Genomic DNA, 17,536 nt, shown 5'->3' on the forward strand with positions numbered 1-17,536 from the left:
CCAGAATTATGTCTGGCTTCTTCCGGCGTGGGACATCAGTTTTGACATACGTGCAAAACGCAGAGAACATGTCTCGAGCTAAGCATGGGAGTGGAAGTGTACATTGTACTATTTGAAAGGGATTGATGTGACACTGTCGACATCTTACGAGACGGCCCCAACTGCTACGCCTTGCTCAGGCAAAAACCATTGACCTCTTTTACTGAACTTGAACTACCATGTGGCAGATATGAGGAGTTGGCTCCAGTGCTCACCTCAAGGGGAGCAAAACCAAGGGGAGTAAATTCACATATGGGAAAAGATATGTCATACAGCAGATTGACATGGAATGAACAAGAAAAAAAGGGCATAACCTCATAACCCTCCACCTCGTGCCAGAGTGTCTGTACTGCTAGGCTAACCTTGGGTTCGCTTTTGTCTGCTCTGATGTGGCCCCGTGCCTTGCGCGTTCCTGGCTGCACAGGCTCTCAGCTGCAACACCTACCATCCACGCTACCCAATGCTTGCTGATTATGCCATTCTGCTGGGAAGTTTGAGCTCAGGGCTTAATTAGAGTCTAGAAACATCACCCACTTCCTTTCTTACGGCTTTATGCATCTTAATGCAAAATGTGGGTGGAAGAACTGTGATAACTTACTGCTTCATTGGTGCCAGTCCTGCAAGAGGGACAGATAGGCTGGAGCATGTGTGGATGGAGCGTTACTAGTGTTTCCGATGACTTTCCAGGAGGATATCTGTGCTGTAACTGCAGGCTGGCTTTGCCCACCAGCGCCGTGAGTTCAGTTGCAGTTGGTGGAAAGAAGGAAGCACTGTAAAAACCTTAAAGGAAGCAGTCATCTTCTGCAGGTCTTCAGAAGTGCCTCTCTCTGTCCACTGCCCATACAGCAAAGCTGAGGCAATTAGATTGCTCCTTTCATCCCTTCCAGGGCTCAGACACCTAAAATTTCATCGAGGTAATAACATCTCAGCAGGGTGTCTAAAGTAGATGGATGAGATTCCAGCCTGAATACTTGAGGCTTTGCAGTTAATGATTGCAAGAAAAAACCCCAAAGTATCAGTAAGAAGTAAAAATGGCAACTACTGAAAACCAAGGAAAAGGAAGTATAAAATAAAATTAGGAAACAATACACTATTTGAAACGAATCAAAGATCTACAGCCTTTTGTTAATATTTTCATTTCTCCTCCATGCCCCATCAGCCTTTAATAATTAAAATAATTTAATACAGTGTTGAGACAAATTTTCCTCATCCTTTCTGCAAAGCCATGCTCATGAACCACGGAGAGCTGAAAATAATTTTAACACCTTGAGAAAAAGCAGTGGGACCAGTAAGACCATAATGTTAACCCATTGGTTGTTCCACACTTGGTCTAATTCTTTGGATAGCGTTGTCTGAAAAAAGACAAAGGAGTATTTATTTCTGTAGCTTGAATATGCATCAATTGATTTTATTATACTAGAAAACCTGAGAAAGCATGGTATATTTATATATAGATCGTGTAAATACACTGTAGGCAAGTTCCACAGTTTTATGTTGCAAAGGGCTTTTACTAATGCTGTAGTTCTGAGAAAAGGATGTAAAGCAACATAAAGGAGTCAAGATTTGATTTTTACTGAGATAAGCTGAAATAATAATTCACCTTTACTAAATGTCAGTGTTTCTTCTTTCATGTCTTTTTATGTGATGCTTTCTACCACTCCACGCATCGCTGAGAACAATATACATTGAGAATGAATCCTTCATGATGTGACTTCATGATTTGCTGTTTATTATTTATGTTTGCATAATTCCATGTGTTAATAAAAAAATAATTCACCAGAGATACATAAAATTAAATGGTTGGTTTTGTCCTGGAGCAACTACACGCTATGCTTTTACTTCATGCATATTACTGGCAGAAGACAGAAAGTCAGTTCTGATGAGCAGTCTGATCTGATGTTGAAGAAGCATGTTGTTTTTTCTAGAAAGTATGTTTATTTTTTTTTAAAGGGGAGGAGGATATGACATTTGAAATGCAGTTCCAGAGCTCTGTATGGCTCCCCATCATCCTCAAAGATAAAATGTCACCTAAGGATTTGAAACTGAGTTTATAGGTCAACATCTCCTCTTGTCAAACACCTGTTCGTATTTGTTTTGTATCAATGTTGAGGCTCATCTACATCCACGAAACGCCGCCAGTTCTGTGAATGAAAAAAACCACAATGTCGGGGCTAGGCGCTGTGTTTCCTGGAGCCGAAACGAGTCGTTACCAGGGCGAACTGATAGGTAGGACGTGCTCTTCTGTCCGGGGTGCTCTGCGTCTTAAAAATAAGGCTGAGGATTAAGAGCTGACAACACAGAAGTTTCGAGATAAACCATGGGATACACTAGGCATCCCTGTAAAGAACGCGGCTGGCACAAAGCTTGGCCCCCCGCTGTAGGAAAGCTCCGTCCATGAGGCTGCATGTGGAGAAACCGGCATCTGCGCCTGCCAGAGCCGCGGCCACGCGCGGAGCGAGGCGGGCGGATGCCCGAGGGGACGCGGGCCCTGCCCTGCCCGAGCCACGGGCCACCCGCCGCCCCTCACCTCTGCCGGAGGAGAGAAATCCCGGGGCGACTCCACGGGAGCCGTCAGCCCGGGACTCCGAGGGAGGGAGCCCCGCGCCTCGGCCCCGCCTGGGCGCTTCTCACCGCCGGTGGCTGCCACGGGCCCGGCGGCCAGAGCCGCTGCACCCAACGCCCGCCGGCCTCGCTGGGCGGCCTCTCCCCTCCCGCCGCTGAGTCACGCCGCCGCGCAGCGCCGCTCCTCTCGCCCCCCGGCCCCGTCCCCAGCTCCCGGGGCGCCCCGGCGGCGACCGAGCCGCCGCCCCGTCGCAGCCGGCGGCCGGTCGGTCCGCCCGCCGCCGCCCCTTCCCTCCCCGCGCCGGCCGCGGCGCGGCCCTTCCCCCGCCGCACATGCCCAGAAGGGCGGGAGCCGCGGCGCGCCCGGGCGCTGCTGTGACAGCGGCGGCGCCTTCCCTTCCGCTCGGTGGGGGCCGCGCCGCGCCCCCCGGCCCGGCCCTACGCGGCCCGGCGGCGGAGAGCCACCGTGTCCCGCACAGGCCGCCCGCCCGCCCGCCTTGCTCCTTCCCCGCCTCGCCCCGAGCCAGCCGCCGCGGGGCGGGAGGCGGCCATGTCGCTATTGTCTGCGCTGCTGCCCTTGCTCCGGGTGTACCGCATCGGCCTCCTCGTCATCCTGCACCAGCTGCGCCGCCGCCTCCGCCCGCGCTGCCCCCCGGCCCCAGGTGAGCACCGCAGCCAGCGCCGCGGGGCGGGGCGGCTCCGGGCCGGGGGGCGGCAGCGGCAGCCCCCGCCGCGGAGAGGGGGAAAGTTGGCCGCGCCTCCCGCCACCCGCCGCGGGGAGCGCGGGGTCGAGACCGGGCGGACCGGGAAGGAGAGGAAAGGACAGGGCAGGGCAGGGCAGCCGCGACCTTGGCCGCGGCGGCGGGTCATCCCGGCCGCGCCGCTTCTCCCGCAGCGGGGCAGGGGCTGAGGCGCCGCGGCGGCCCCGGCCTGGGCGCCGCCGCTGGGCTGCTGCCCCGCTCCCCTCCGCGGGCCGGGCCGGGCCCGCCGCGCCGCCTGAGGGCAGCGGCCCGCGCCGGGAGCGGGGGGGCTGCGGCTGGCGGGGCGCCCTCCCCGCCCCCGCCGCGCCGGGCCCCGCCCTCGCCGCCTCCCGCCGGCGGCGGGCCCCGGCCCCTACCGCCCCGTCCGGCCCCCGGGCCGCGGCCGCCCCGGACGCGGGGCGGGGCGGAGGGCCGGGCCGGGCCCGGGCCGGGCGCCTGGCTGCACGCCGGCCTGACTGCGGCCTCGGGAGGCGGCGTGGGGGCTCCGCGGGCCGGGGGTCCCCGCTTCTCCTCTTCCTCTTTTCCGCTTTCTGACGGTTTCGCCTCAGAGCCGCGCGGGCGCAGCCTCCCCCAGCCCAGGTAGGTGCTCGGCAGGCGGGTAGCGGCGGGCAGCTCCCGCCGGCCCGGCCGCGGCGCCGGGCGCTCCTGCCACCGCCGCCGCGCCCCCGCCCCGCCACCGGCCCCGGCCTCCGCCCGCCGGGGCGGCTTCGACCGCCGGCCGCAGCCTCCCTGTCCCGGCCGCTGCGGGAGGGGAACGTGCCCGCGCTCTCAAAGCTTAGTCTTTGATACCGGCTGTCACTCGCCGGCAGCCTTTAAGCTGACAAGTGAGTGACACTTGCAGTTTTCTCCAAGGGACTTCAGATTAGTCATTTGTTGGAGGAGTTACGTTTTTGCACTTTTCCGATGTGGGTCAACAGCATGTTTAATACTGGCTAGAGGAAACTTTGAGTTTGTCAGAAACCAAAGGTCTGAGTTTCCTCTTTTTTCACATTACTCTTGAAGACTTTAAAATGCTTCTGAGTTTATAAACTTAACAGCAAACTAAGAGTCCAGGCAGACGCATAGGGTATCATCAGAGCTGAGCATACAACTGCACGCAAGTCAGTTGCCTTTAACTTTCTCTGCTTAGCAGCAAGTGAGCCATTGTGGCTCTGTCGGTAGTTTTAACCAGAGGAACAGTAAAAAAAAAAAAAAAAGTATTGAGAGGGCATAGTGTTTCGGTAAGGAGATGAGGCAGATGAGGAAACTGTTTGAGAGACTATCTGAAGCACTGGGGAGGAGATGGGACAAGTACACCATGCAGTAAGAGCATATTTGTGCATTTCATCGCACGTGGCTTCCTTGGGTAGCGTTTTGTCTACTTTTTATTCATTCCTGATACTTCTGCGATAGGCTGGGATTCTCCTCTCTCATTCTCAAAACACAGAGATAAAAACCTCAAGCAAACAAGAGAACCCTGGTGACAAAAAGGGCAGATGTGCGTACAATTTGAAGTCATCTGAACATTTTTCTAGCGTTAGTTTTTCTTGGCAGAGCAAAGCTGGGTATTGTGCCTAGGGTGCGTAATGCTTTCCAAATCTTTTTTCAAACCAGAGAGAAACAGCATGATGAAAATGTGACCCGAGTGTTTTGTTGCAGTCTGTTCTTAGTTGCTATTAAAAAAAGAAAAAAAAAAAGTTGAATTTGGAAATGCTAGAGGAAGGCGGTGAAGATCCAACCTGGGAAATGTCAGCGGCCTGAGTAGGACCAAGGCAGATTTGACAGACGTGGAAAGTTTTCTTTCAGTCCTAACTTGGGGTGGTTTCTTCCAAGGACAAGTAGTTTTCTCCTCAGTTAGTTGTTTGCATGCAGTTGCCTCTTGGCAGTTACCTGCTGCCTTGCTTCGACTCGCTGTGTCCAGCCGTTGCTTAAAAAAGTGAATCAGCTTGTCAACGGGAACTTTTTTACCCCGATTAACCTTGTTTCCATAATAACTTCAGAATAGTGAATGCAGCTCAACAGAAGGAGAAAGCGTTGGTTAGAACATGCTTAATTAAAGCTTGGATCAGTAAACTACACATGTTGTAAGAAAAAGCCAAGTAACTCTTCCAGACAGTAATCTAGAAAGGTGCGTATGTTTAAATTTTTCTATATCTTTTTGAGAGGTGTTCGTAACTCTGAGAAGTACAGGCGTTTTTTTGTCAGGGTACCTTCCCCGGGAGAGCTTGGAGGGGGGAAGCAGGGCTGGGAAGGGCAGGGTAGGGCAGGGCAGTAGAGTCAGCCATGCCTTCAGTCCTGTCTCCTTGGCCCCAGTTCCTCTGTCAGAGTTGCCACTCTTCATGCAGCAGCGGTGCAGCTCTACTGTGGAAGGTTTAAAACAGAGGGATGCCCGGTGGCTTGTCCTCAAGTTCTGTGGGCAAGTGAAGGGGTCTGGTGACTGCAGCTCTTCTGCCTCCAGATTTTCCAAGAAAAGCTTGCTTTGTTGCACTTGCTGGAAAGAAGCGTTCAGGATTTCAATCCAAGTAAACCAAATTAGTTTCGTTTTTCTTTGCTTTTTCTTTGCCCTGACGTAGAGTTGCATGGTCTTGGCACATGTGCTTTCACCTGGCTTTTAAAAGTGACCATCTGTTCTGTCACGTCCTTCCTCTAATTCTTACAGATGGGATTCAAGACAGTTTTTTGGGGAAAGAGGGTGGTCTGAGCACTGTAATCTAGATTCAGTGCAAAATCTTGGTAATTGTTTTGACTTGCAAACTGAAAGATAGGAATATTCGCTACTGAAGTGAGCCTCTCCCCCAATACAGAGTAGGGAAGTTGGTCTGAAGCTCAGGAAGGGAAATGCAGAGCTAGGAGGATAAATGGCATGCAGTCAGTGATTGTTTTGCTAACTAAAATCAGTGCGCAGAAGTAAAAGGGAACTTAAGTTAAAACATTTTTCCAGTCAGTAAACTCATAAACGGTTTAACTGCCAATATGTAGTGTAAACTGTGTTAGTGTTCAGTGGTCTAAACAATTACTGCTCAGATGGGTTTTTTTATAGTGTTTAATTGTAATTAATTGGAAAAAAAAAAAAAGTCCTGCGTGACTAAAGATCTTGATATAAACAGCTTTTTAAAAACAAAAATCTAATCAGTGGGTTGATAAAATCAAACTAATATTAATTGTGACACCCGGATATTAACACTGGAAATGTGGTCACTGAAAGTCATCCTACTGATAACATAAATGGTTCATATAATAATAATATAATCTCTTTAGGGTATTTTAAAAGCTTCTCAGGGAGTTTATTTGGCATTTTCTTCCTGCATTTTTTTCTTCTACTGTACGTGTTTCATTGAAATTTGGCAGGGAAGATTAAATGCTGAATGTTTTATAGTTTTGAAGTCATAGTTAAATTTTGTACCTGTGATGTGTAGAAAACAGACTCTGGAGAAGGTGTTAATGTGGCTGAAGTTCAGAAGACCTTAACTATGACTCCTGTTCTTCTTAAAAGTGATTGAAATTTTATATGTATTTTTAATTTGCCCCAATTTCTAGTTATTCAGTGTCATCATTTGTACCGAGTTTCTTTACAACTAGTCGTGAAATGTTAATTTGGAAACATGCATCTCTTAATTTTGATTCATGTATCGAGGGCTTTTACTTTATATGAGTAAAGCGTAATGATAGACCAAGCACTTCCTGCTCAAAGCTGTACGAGTTCCAGGTTGTAAAACATCCAGAGGTGGGTAGAGAAGCGACTGGATAGGAAGGATTGATCTCAGGCAAAAGTAAAGCTGCATCTACTAATTAATCCCTCTCCCCCACGCACGCACCTGAGAGAGTTATTTAGGTAGTTTCAGAAGTGAGGAAACACTTGTTTTATGGTTGCCCCTGCATTGAATGAGGCAAGGGTTGTGCGACAACGATACACACGGTGTAATTAGGGAGGGTGCTATCGCTGTGTGTGCACAAGGGGGCAGAGCTAAAGTTGTGGGGTGACTGCACACTCCATGTTTTCTCATATCCCCGTGCTCAGTTTCACAATCCCAGTGACTCTCTCATACGGGTTTTGAACCTCTTTTCTTTGCTACTGGAGCAGCCAAGTCCTGCCTGGTGCAAGGGTAGCACCGCTGCCTTCCGCAACGCACGTCGTCGCTGGCGTTTCAGTATTTCAGCCCAAGCCCTGCCTTGGAGAGGGGAGTCATGGGAGAGTCTTGCATTGGGAGAGTTTACCCAGGAAACCTGAGCCCTTCCTTCTCATCTTGTGGCAGATGAGTCTGCTGGGAGGCCAGCAGAGGATCCTGTCTGCAGGCGCTTAAAAGCCTGAGCCCCAGTGCTGGCTGGTGGTGTTGACCAGCTGCATGGAGGAGGCGAGGAAAACGGCAGCCTCTCCAAAGGTGCGCTCCATTTCAGTGTGGGTGGGAATGCAAGGGAGAAGGGAAGAGGCACGTTTGTAGCCTGAAGGCTTCTGTGTTCAGAAGGGTTTTCAGTAAACTAAAGTGGCACTAGTTTTTTTTACCATGGAAAGTTCGACAAGCTAAAAGAGAGCATTTCCATCAGCTGCCCTTTCTAACAAGCTGAGGTGCTTCAGTTCCCAGTGGATTTCATTCAGCATGGTGCTGGTGTCTTCAGTTTTTGGCTCAGAGTTGAAGCCGCTCTAGTTTTTGCCAAGTCCAGGCTCTGAACACTTTCACTGAATGAGACAAAATTTACGTCGTCTTAGAGAAAAATGAGAGGTGTGGCATGTTTTTTTTTGTTTTTCATAGTGCCACTTACGCTGTATAACACTTGAGGAGAGGCAGGGCTGATTAGCAGTTTATATTTGAGCTATTATGACAGCTGAAGTGTGGTTTACAGCATTATAATAAGGGCTGTGCTATGCTGGCATATCTTTAACTGTGGCAAATCTACTCTGTGCCACTGTTGCCAAGTGCCAGATCCATCTCAAAACGATGGCAAAGCTGTAACATACATAAGAATGAAGGGTGGGGTGAGTCTGTAATACTCCCTTGCTCTAAAATAAATTGTATTTTATCAGTCTGTGATGAACCTTTTATGATCCAAGGTGTGTCATACTAATTCTAAATATTAAAGATGCATCAACTCTTATTACAGTTCCTTCCTCTTTGCTTTCAGGAATTGCCACGTAACTGCAAAGAAAACTGTAAGATTTAATGAAATACTGGGAGCCTCTATACTTCTTCAAGACATTATGTCATGGATTGGAGGGATCTAAATGCAATAATATGAAGTACTGATGCGACGTATCTTGTCAATGCACAGTCTGATGCTATGGCAGGGTTACATCATTATACATTACATGACTTTGTCTTTTAAAATCATCATTTTTTGTGGGATGGCATACCTTGGTTCTGTTGATATGCACATCTTTGGAATTAGGCAGCGTTACTGTGTTAAATCAATAGTCTATCCTGGCAACTTAAAAGGCACTGAATGAATCACAGTAGAGGGCATGCTAGTAGTCAGAATGTTGCCCCCCTCAGAAAAAAAAAAAAGTCTACACCCAGAAGTAAATCTTCAGAACAAATCCAATAAAATGCTTGCCCCGCATCTCTCATTCTGCTTCTAAACCAACAGCTGTGCTTAAATAAATATCTTTAGTCTTAGTAAACCTGTCTTTGGTTTTTCATTCAAGCCATTTGGAAAGTGCTGCAAAATACCAGCTATAGTTGGAGAGAAAGTGTCTTTTCTTGGAAATACTCCTCAACAGCAAAAAGCACACCAGAAAAGCTTGCACGCATATGTTTTTTGGGGGGATATTCCCTTGCAGCAATATGAAAAAGTCAGATTGTTTCTTCCTCCCCCAACCAGCCAGTCTTACCACCTGGGGATTTCTGGGCTTGGGTGCAGGTGCAGCTCCTGACGAGCAGAGAAGGAGCAGTGCCATTTGCTTTCAGGCTTGCTGCAGGGATGCTCCTGATGTTTCTCTTCTGCTCTCTTCCCCCTGCATTTTTGTGGAGGAGATTGCATCCGTGTTAAACTGATGGCTTCCTTTTCCTTCCCAATCCTGGCCAGGCCCCTGGTGAAGGGCTTGTTGCCGTCACGGTGGCCCGGCTGGTGGTGTGGGAAAAAATGGAAGAAGTGTCAGCGTGCAGTCGTGCTGTGCTGTGGCTTGGCTTTTTGGTGTAGTGAAATCAGCTCTGGTGGGTGCCAGCTGCCAGCACTGTGCACAGAGACTTGCATGTGACTGTTTGCACAAGAAGCGTTTTCCTGTGCAGATACTGAGGTACAGATTGCTAAGTCTTGCCTTATCGCCACGCTCATCTCCAAAGTGTCACCCCCTCCTGACTTCTGTACCCTTTTGAAGAAAATGCAGCAAAATTATTCTCCAGCTGATGTGGATAATAACATTTATTAGTGCTCTCCTGTCTGCTTTTCCTGTAATTATAATGCACTGTTATTCCAGGAACCATGACTGTGAACTAGTTGTTCAGGAGATGGCTTTGATTTCAGGAGAAGGACAGGAAAGGTGTCAGATGCATATTGTTGATCTGCATGTAGGTTCACGATCATTTTCCTTTCATTTCAGTCAGAAAACACCTTCACATTTCAGAGGAGCAGGTTAATGCTGTACTACTCATCACAGATTTTAATTTTTTCTTTTTTTTTGAAAGGCAAATGCTGGAACAGTCAGATCAGGCTAACAAAGCTTCTTTCAAAATAAACAAACAATAAAACCTTTGCTCCTTCAGTATCAGGTTTCAATTTGAAATAAATGTTAACAGTGAAGTTCAGTAATTCTTAGGCAAGAGGATGTTAGTCTGGCCCTAACTATAATTTAAGAGGCAGGAAAATGCTGTAGCAGATGACCGGCTTGTGTGACAGTAATGTATCAACTCTGTAGTGGTGGCTACGCTTTCACCCAGAATTATGTAATTCCAGAAGCAAGATTTACTGAGGGTTTCTAGCTGAGTTTCACAGCAGAATGTGATATATTAAAACCCTTCTGAATTTTTGACATTCTGATGGGCTTCTTGTAGGTCACACTTCCTGCAAATCTCATCTTTAAATTTGCAAATGTAATTAGTAAGGTAGGTTTCTTGATAACGTTCACAGAAACGCTGATTTCACGTAGTTAAGTGTGGTCAAACTTGTGCTTTCTCATTGTATCTTTATCTTACTGCCTTTATCAGGTACTCATTAATGAGTGAAGGATCAAAAGGTGGGACGGTGGCCAAGAAGCAATGGAGAATAAAAGTTTAGAAGGTTCCCCATCAGACCTAAAGTTAGTGGCTCACCCGAGAGCAAAGAGTAAAGTATGGAAGTACTTTGGGTTTGATACCAATGCAGAAGGATGCATATTACAGTGGAAGAAGATCTACTGCCGTATTTGCATGGCACAAATCGCCTATTCAGGAAACACATCCAACCTTTCCTACCACCTTGAGAAAAATCACCCCGACGAATTCTGCGAATTTGTGAAAAGTAACACTGAGCAAATGAGGGAAGCCTTTGCCACCGCATTTTCAAAAATCAAGCCAGAGTCATCACAGCAGGTTGTTCAAGATAGCCTCATCATGAAGACCTACCAGAACTATGAAAACAAAAAGCATCAGGAGCTGACATCTGCAGTCATCAGCTTAATTTGTGAGGGCATGTATCCAGCCTCTATTGTTGACGAACCCACCTTCAAGGCCCTCTTGAGAACAGCAGACCCCAGGTATGAACTTCCGAGCCGGAAGTACTTCTGTACAAAAGCTATTCCTGAAAAGTACAATGCCATTAGAGAAATTGTGCTGAAGGAGCTCACCGAGGTTCTGTGGTGTGGCATATCTACAGACATGTGGAGGAGTGAAAACCAGAACAGGTCGTACGTAACCATCGCGGTTCACTTTCTCAGCAGCAGTCCTGCCAACTGCCTGGCGGTGAACTCGCGGTGTTTAAAAACTTTTGAAGTACCGGAGGATAACACTGCAGAGACTATTACGCGAGTCCTTTATGAAACGTTCATTGAGTGGGGGATCAATACAAAAGTCTTTGGTGCTACAACAGATTACAGTAAAGACATTGTGAAAGCTTGCTCTCTGCTAGATATTCCCGTACAGATGCCTTGTTTGGGGCACACTTTTAACGCAGGAATACAACAAGCTTTTCAGCTCCCCAAACTGTGCAGCCTTCTTGCCAGATGCCGAAAACTGGTGGAATATTTTCAGCAGTCTACGGTCGCGATGTACATGCTGAGCGAGAAGCAGAAGCAGCAGAATATTCTCCACTGCATGTTGGTAAGCGACCGTGTTTCCTGGTGGGGAAGCACGCTAGCTATGCTGCAGCGCCTCAAGGAGCAGCAGTTTGTCATTGCAGCTGTTCTCGTGGAGGACAGCAACAACCACCACCTCATGCTGGAAGCCAGTGAGTGGAATACAATCGAAGGGCTGGTGGAGCTGCTGCAGCCTTTCAAGCAGGTTGCGGAGATGATGTCTGCTTCAAAGTACCCGACGATAAGTATGGTGAAGCCACTTCTCCACATGCTTCTGAATACTACCCTGAACATCAAAGAGAATGATTTGAAAGAAATCAGCATGGCAAAGGAGGTGATTGCCAAAGAGCTATCAACCACCTACCAGCACACACCTGAGATAGACATGTTTCTCAATGTTGCAACTTTCTTGGATCCCCGCTACAAAAAATTGCCTTTTCTTTCAGCCTTTGAGCGGCAGCAGGTTGAAAACAGAGTGGTGGAAGAAGCAAAAAGCCTGCTAGAGAAAGTAAAAGAAAATACCTTTAGGACTGAAGAGAAATTCTTCACCGTTTCAGAAGAGCCCCCTGTGAAAAAAATCATCATCTCCTCGACTCCTCCTCCTACCAGTGTCATCAACAATATGCTTGCAGAGATCTTCTGCCAGACAGGAGGTGTGGAAGACCAGGAGGAATGGCATGCTCAGATTGTTGAGGAGTTGAGCAACTTCAAGTCACAAAAGGTCCTTGGTTTGAATGAAGACCCACTGAAGTGGTGGTCTGATAGACTAGCACTGTTTCCAGTTTTACCAAAGGTTCTTCAAAAATACTGGTGTATTCTGGCCACAAGGGTCTTCCCTGAACGCCTTTTTGGTTCTTCTGCTAATGTTGTAAGTGCAAAGAGAAACCGGTTAGCCCCAGCTCATGTGGATGAGCAGATCTTTTTGTACGAAAACAGTCGGAATGGGTCCGAGGCAGAACCGGAGGATGAAGACGAAGGAGAGTGGGGTTTGGAACAGGAACAGATTTTTAATTTAAATGATTCGGTAAATGTAAACAACAACTTCTTTAATATCCGAGACAGTGGGTTTGTTTAACAGGACTGCTGCAGAACGTTTAATAACAAAGAAAAAAGGTATTTGTCTTAAGTTACCAAAAATACTTCTGTTTTATGCTATGAATGCTGTAAATATTGAACAGTTGTAACAAACTTGATTTAGCTTCCATTGTCTGTGTTTTTCCCACTGTCTTAAAACATGAATGACTTGTGATTAAACAACGCTGAAATGAATGAGGAAATAAATTCTACAAAGACCATGATTTCTGACTGTGGCCCAGATTTCAGAAAGCACTTACCCATGTGCTTCCTTTCCACTTGCTTCAGTGGGAGAGAAACACATGCTTATGTGCTTTCTATCATAAAAGTATTTTCCTGAATTAAGACATCGAGCAAGGGAGTTTTTAAGATTTATGCCTCTGTTTGTAAATCCTGTGTGACTCAGGATGTTAGCTTTAAATTTTGGGTTTTAAAACATTTTTAAAATCCATAAATCTGAGCAGTGAATATTTTTAGAGTATATCGATGCTATGGAATGAAAAAAGATCTTGAGCCTGATTTTCTTTTTCACTACCTCATGTCTTAGGCCTGGTCTATGCTAGAAAAGTTCAGCTGGTGTAATTCTGTCAATTAGGGGACTGATGTATTATTATTTTAACTGATACTGTGCTGGCATAGGCTGTAGCGTGGATGCACTTATACTGGGATAAGTTATTTTCCTTTCCAGAGCAGTGTAATGGTATAAACACTTCTAAACTGGTATTGCTGTGTCCACATTAGTCTGGTTTTACTATTTAACTGCAGCAGCTAAATGGCAAAACCTTTTTTTTTTTTTTTTTTTTTTTTTTTTTTTTTTTGTGTGTATGTCTAGGCAAGCCCTGATTGTAGTCTCTTGTGCTTTTACAAAGAGGTAAAGAAGCGCGCAGGGTCGAGGCGGCTTGTGTTACCTTCACTTTGTGCCGACGTTATGGCTGATGCCACATGGTGCGAAGCAGGCAAGGCATCAGACCCCTCAGCGGCGGAGGGAGGGAGGGAGGGACAGGGCAGGGAGGTGTGTATGGGCAGTGGGTCTAATAGTCTGTCTATGTTATAAAATCCTTAACCTCTTAATTTAAATGGGGACTTTGCCCAGGGTAGCTAGAAAATTCTGTTGGCAAGAAAAGCAAAATGAAAAGCTTTAACATTATGTAAATATATTTAAAAGAAGGGGACCTCTCCATTTCCCCACATGTATTTAGTGAGTCTTTAAGATTGTTTCTTACTACGTTAGCACTTAAAAAACTTTTTTTTTTCTCCTGTCTCTTTTGATTCAGTTTGTAGAGTGGACTTTAGTCCTGTCCTGTCTAATGTTTGAGTACTGTTTCCAATTAGTTGTTGTGTATTGTAATTGCTCCCTTTGTGTCTCTATGGTTAAGTGTTTCAAACCCTTTTGAGAACTTGGTAAACAAGAAAAAAATAAAGAAAGCCAACCCCAAGCCCCCCATCTCTTATGAAATACTGCAGGTTATAAATGAGATTAGAGTTCACGCTTGGCACAGGGTGGGATGGTAGCCAACATTTTTCCCTGAGGTGCAGAGAACTCTTGCCATTGTCCGGTTACAGTGAAGGCTTGCTTAGGGTTTTATTTTTGTTACTGGCGTCTTGCCCCCCACTATGTCAAGCACAATCTTTCTGGGCAGAGGTCTGTTGAAGCCTGGCCATTACTATTCTGGACGAAGAAAGTTGGATTTTGTCATCATGGTGATACCCATAGACATTTGGTTGTAGAAAGGCCCAGCCAGGAGGAACATACAGAAAAAAGCATTGCAGTGGAATTGAATCTATTGCCAAACTGCTTGTTTATATTTTGGTTTAATAGTTTTTGGAAGATTAAGGCGTCTGTGTTCCTTGTAGGTGGTGGGAAGGGGAGAGTGGGTGGGGAGGAAGGTCAGAGCTTGGAATAAAGAAGCAGTGAAGTAAATAGTAGTGAACTACCTGGCATATTTAAGCCTGGAAAAAATGCATTTAAGGGGTGATGTGGCCTGTGTTTGCCTGTCAGCAAGCCTGGGTTTTCACTCTCCAGCCCCCTGAAAATTTTTTTGCAGTTGTACAAAGTACACACACAGTGCATCCCATTGAATGTTGCTACTCTCCATGTCCACTGAAGATGTGTGTGTGATTGCTCAAGGTGCAAAACGCAGGCTTGGCCTAAACTCCCACAGGTATGTAGGCTATCTGTGAGGGTAGCAAGATCAAATTATGAAAGGGAGCGAGATACAACAGGTCCCTTTTTGATGTTACTTGACCTCCTGTGACACCCCTGCAGTCTACCAGGAAGACCTCTTGGTTTTTACATCCACTGAATACCAGTTGGTGTTGGTTGCATCCGCTTGCACCACCTCTACCTGCTACCGCCACTGCTGGCCCTCGAGGAGCTGCGTAAATTCTAGAGCGAGGCGTGTGAATCCTCTTACATGAGCATAATTCAAAGCCTAGAGCACCTCTCTCCTGGTCTGTGTTCAGCCTACCCGCCTTGACCAGCATCCATCTCCTGTTTCCATCTTCCTCCTCCTAGGGCTAAACGTATGCAGTGACGCTTACAAGCAGTTTTACTGAGACCAGTGCAATGCACTACTCTCTTCCAGCTTCCATTTATTTTTTGGTATCCAAAATAAAACTGTAGTCGGTTCAATTGATGTGTCTCAGCATTCTTTTAAAAAAAGGAGAAGAAAAAGAAAAAAAATAACAAAGCCATTGTTAGTCCTACCCATTGTCTGTGAGATTTTTTATTTAATGTTCAAAGCCTGGAATATTGTTAAATAAACCAGAAAAATAAGTTAGTTACTAGATTATTTGTCTGATGTGTGTTCATATCTGCAGCACTTTATGACTTCGAACTCTTCCGCAACAAGGGAAGGTTATATTCTAAGGTTTTGAAGCTATGCATTTATTTTCCTTTTGATCTTGTAAGTTATTTTAAAAAAAATGCTGTACAAATCTTTTGGATTAAAAAAAAATGAAGATGAAAAATGTCATAAGTTTAGATGGTTTCTCTTGCTTAAATATGTGTGGTGTTTTTCATTTAATGACATAATTTTCTCTTGTTTAGTTGGGTGGAGAACCAGAGTTGCAGAGCTGTTTTAAATATTGCTACAACGTGAGTTAAACCCTCGTGTTACTGCCAAGGGTGGGCCCAGAACACATTTCCAAATTACGCTATTAAATCAGATTTATGTTTGTGTTTCTTGACAGCTAATTTAAATCCACAGCCTAATGTTTCCTTTTCTCTTTGGTACAGCTGAGACATCTTTTTGGAGGGGCAATAGAGGAACTTCAGCTTTTGAGTGCTTTCATGCTGGAAAAGTGAATTTTAAACAGGCTTTCAAAGTATGTACTTTATGTCAAAAGAAGAATTGCCTTTTGCCACCAGCTAAGTATTTCCAATTCAGAATTAAAATTCAGTTGGCTAGGCAAGGTCTCGTAGGGTTAACAGTATAACTAAAGAGCATTTTGTGTGACTGACCAACCTTTGCATGCATTTCGCCTTTCACTGCCGTCAGGGATCAATATGAAGACAAAAGGAAAACCCCGAACCAAACCGAAGTGAAAAGATGAATTTTTCCAGCAAACCATGTCAAAGATGCCTTGGTTTAAATGAAGGAAATAAAGTTCTGGATTATTTGTGGATAGGGCGTATTATTTTAAGTTTCTATCACAGCTGTGCATTAGATTAATTTGGAGGGTTTTCTTTATTTAATGTCATGGTTATCCAATTAGCCTTACAGGAGCATTTGTATGTGGGCAGGAATATTAAAAGCAAAAGAAACACGAGTTGGTTGTTTGTAATATTTTATAGGACTTCTGAAAACTTAAAAGTGACATATAGTTCATGATTTTGTCTTTTTCGTGTGATAGCTTGAAAGAAGGGGCTGCCAGAGGACGTCATTTCTGAAGGAGGGGAAGCATACAGATTTGAACATAGAAGTAGTGTATTTTCTGTATGCCATGACAACTGGGTAAAGGAAACTTTATATTGGGAAAATTGCATTTTAAGCTCTGCACACCCTACTCGTTTCAGTGGTCTCCATTTCTGAGTGTCCTTCTCAGAGGATGATGTCTTTCTGAAGGTCTGGTGATGCCAGGTCTGGTGGTGCAGTGCTGTCTAGTCTAAGCTCTCTTTGTGGGTATGCTGAGAAGACTCTTGCTTTGGGTCCTGGTCTGTTAACGTTTTGTGTCTTTTGCTTCTTTTTCTTTTTTCCCCAGGCCAAGACTGTATGGTCTGTCTCACCATATTTCCTCCAAATTACTAGTCTACCAAATTCAAGATGCATTTTATTTTTAGGAGATGTAGGGAAATGACAGAAATTGGTTTGGCTTTTCTTAATAACATGATTTAGTGCTGTAGAACTTACAGATACAGTATAATTTTGTGTCTGCCTGAAAAGCACATCTAATGGCTTGACACTGTTTAAACTGGAATTTCAAATCATTCCTACGGTAGCTGTATAGTGCTGTTATTTTTCCATACAAAAGCATTTCCTTTAGTTTGAACAATAAAAATCAATTAAATAGATTTTTACTGCTTCTACAGTCATTTTCAGTGCCCGTGCAGTTGGGTTAAAAGGCCACAGGGGAATTGAGTTTGCTATAAAAACCCCTAAAAGTCTGTCTTTCAGCTTACCTTGTGTTTTAAAAACTTTTTCTGTGATAAAATTTGATTTATATATTTTTTAAAATGCAAAGGCTGTTGCAGAAACTGTTTTCAAATGAGAGTCTCTCAGACTCTGCAATGTTAATATTATGATTTTTGAGCATTTATATTGATGTTTCCGCACAGGGTGGTATTGATTTCCCTTGCTGCCAGAAGAAAAGTTTAACGTTCATAAAAGTGATGCTGCTATCTGCAATGCTTTGAAGTGGTGATCAGATGTATCTTTTCTCAGAGATGTTGAAAAGACTATTACCTGCTGCACTTGTGTGC

At 45.6% G+C, this 17,536-nt stretch overlaps 2 protein-coding genes and 1 long non-coding RNA gene across 6 annotated transcripts in view; 2 read left to right on the plus strand and 1 right to left on the minus strand.

Moving 5' to 3' along the window:
* The window catches only part of ZBED1 (zinc finger BED-type containing 1), a 54,412-nt gene extending 41,030 nt beyond the window's left edge, over positions 1 to 13,382 (plus strand). Inside the window, exons 1-2 of one of the 3 annotated variants that reach the window (XM_074907790.1) lie at positions 3,154 to 3,263; positions 10,478 to 13,382. In XM_074907790.1, coding sequence (XP_074763891.1) covers positions 10,529 to 12,616 — 2,088 coding nt within the window. In that variant the 5' untranslated portion in view covers positions 3,154 to 3,263; positions 10,478 to 10,528 and the 3' untranslated portion in view covers positions 12,617 to 13,382. Of the gene's footprint in view, positions 1 to 3,153; positions 3,264 to 3,792; positions 3,942 to 10,477 lie in introns of those variants that run through there. The other 2 variants (XM_074907799.1, XM_074907806.1) reach the window with 2 other exon arrangements.
* LOC141961179 (uncharacterized) lies at positions 1,752 to 2,862 on the minus strand. Its single transcript, XR_012633741.1, has 2 exons — positions 2,567 to 2,862; positions 1,752 to 2,300 (listed from the first exon to the last, which is right to left on the minus strand). It is a non-coding gene; the product is annotated as an uncharacterized LOC141961179 (long non-coding RNA).
* DHRSX (dehydrogenase/reductase X-linked) overlaps positions 2,912 to 17,536 on the plus strand; it is a 176,158-nt gene continuing 161,533 nt past the window's right edge. Inside the window, exon 1 of one of the 2 annotated variants that reach the window (XM_074907837.1) lies at positions 2,912 to 3,263. In XM_074907837.1, coding sequence (XP_074763938.1) covers positions 3,152 to 3,263 — 112 coding nt within the window. In that variant the 5' untranslated portion in view covers positions 2,912 to 3,151. The remainder of the gene's footprint in view (positions 3,264 to 17,536) is intronic. The other variant, XM_074907820.1, reaches the window with a different exon arrangement.

Source organism: Athene noctua, chromosome 1, assembly GCF_965140245.1.
Source record: "Athene noctua chromosome 1, bAthNoc1.hap1.1, whole genome shotgun sequence".
In the NCBI taxonomy this organism is placed as follows: Eukaryota; Metazoa; Chordata; class Aves; order Strigiformes; family Strigidae; genus Athene; species Athene noctua.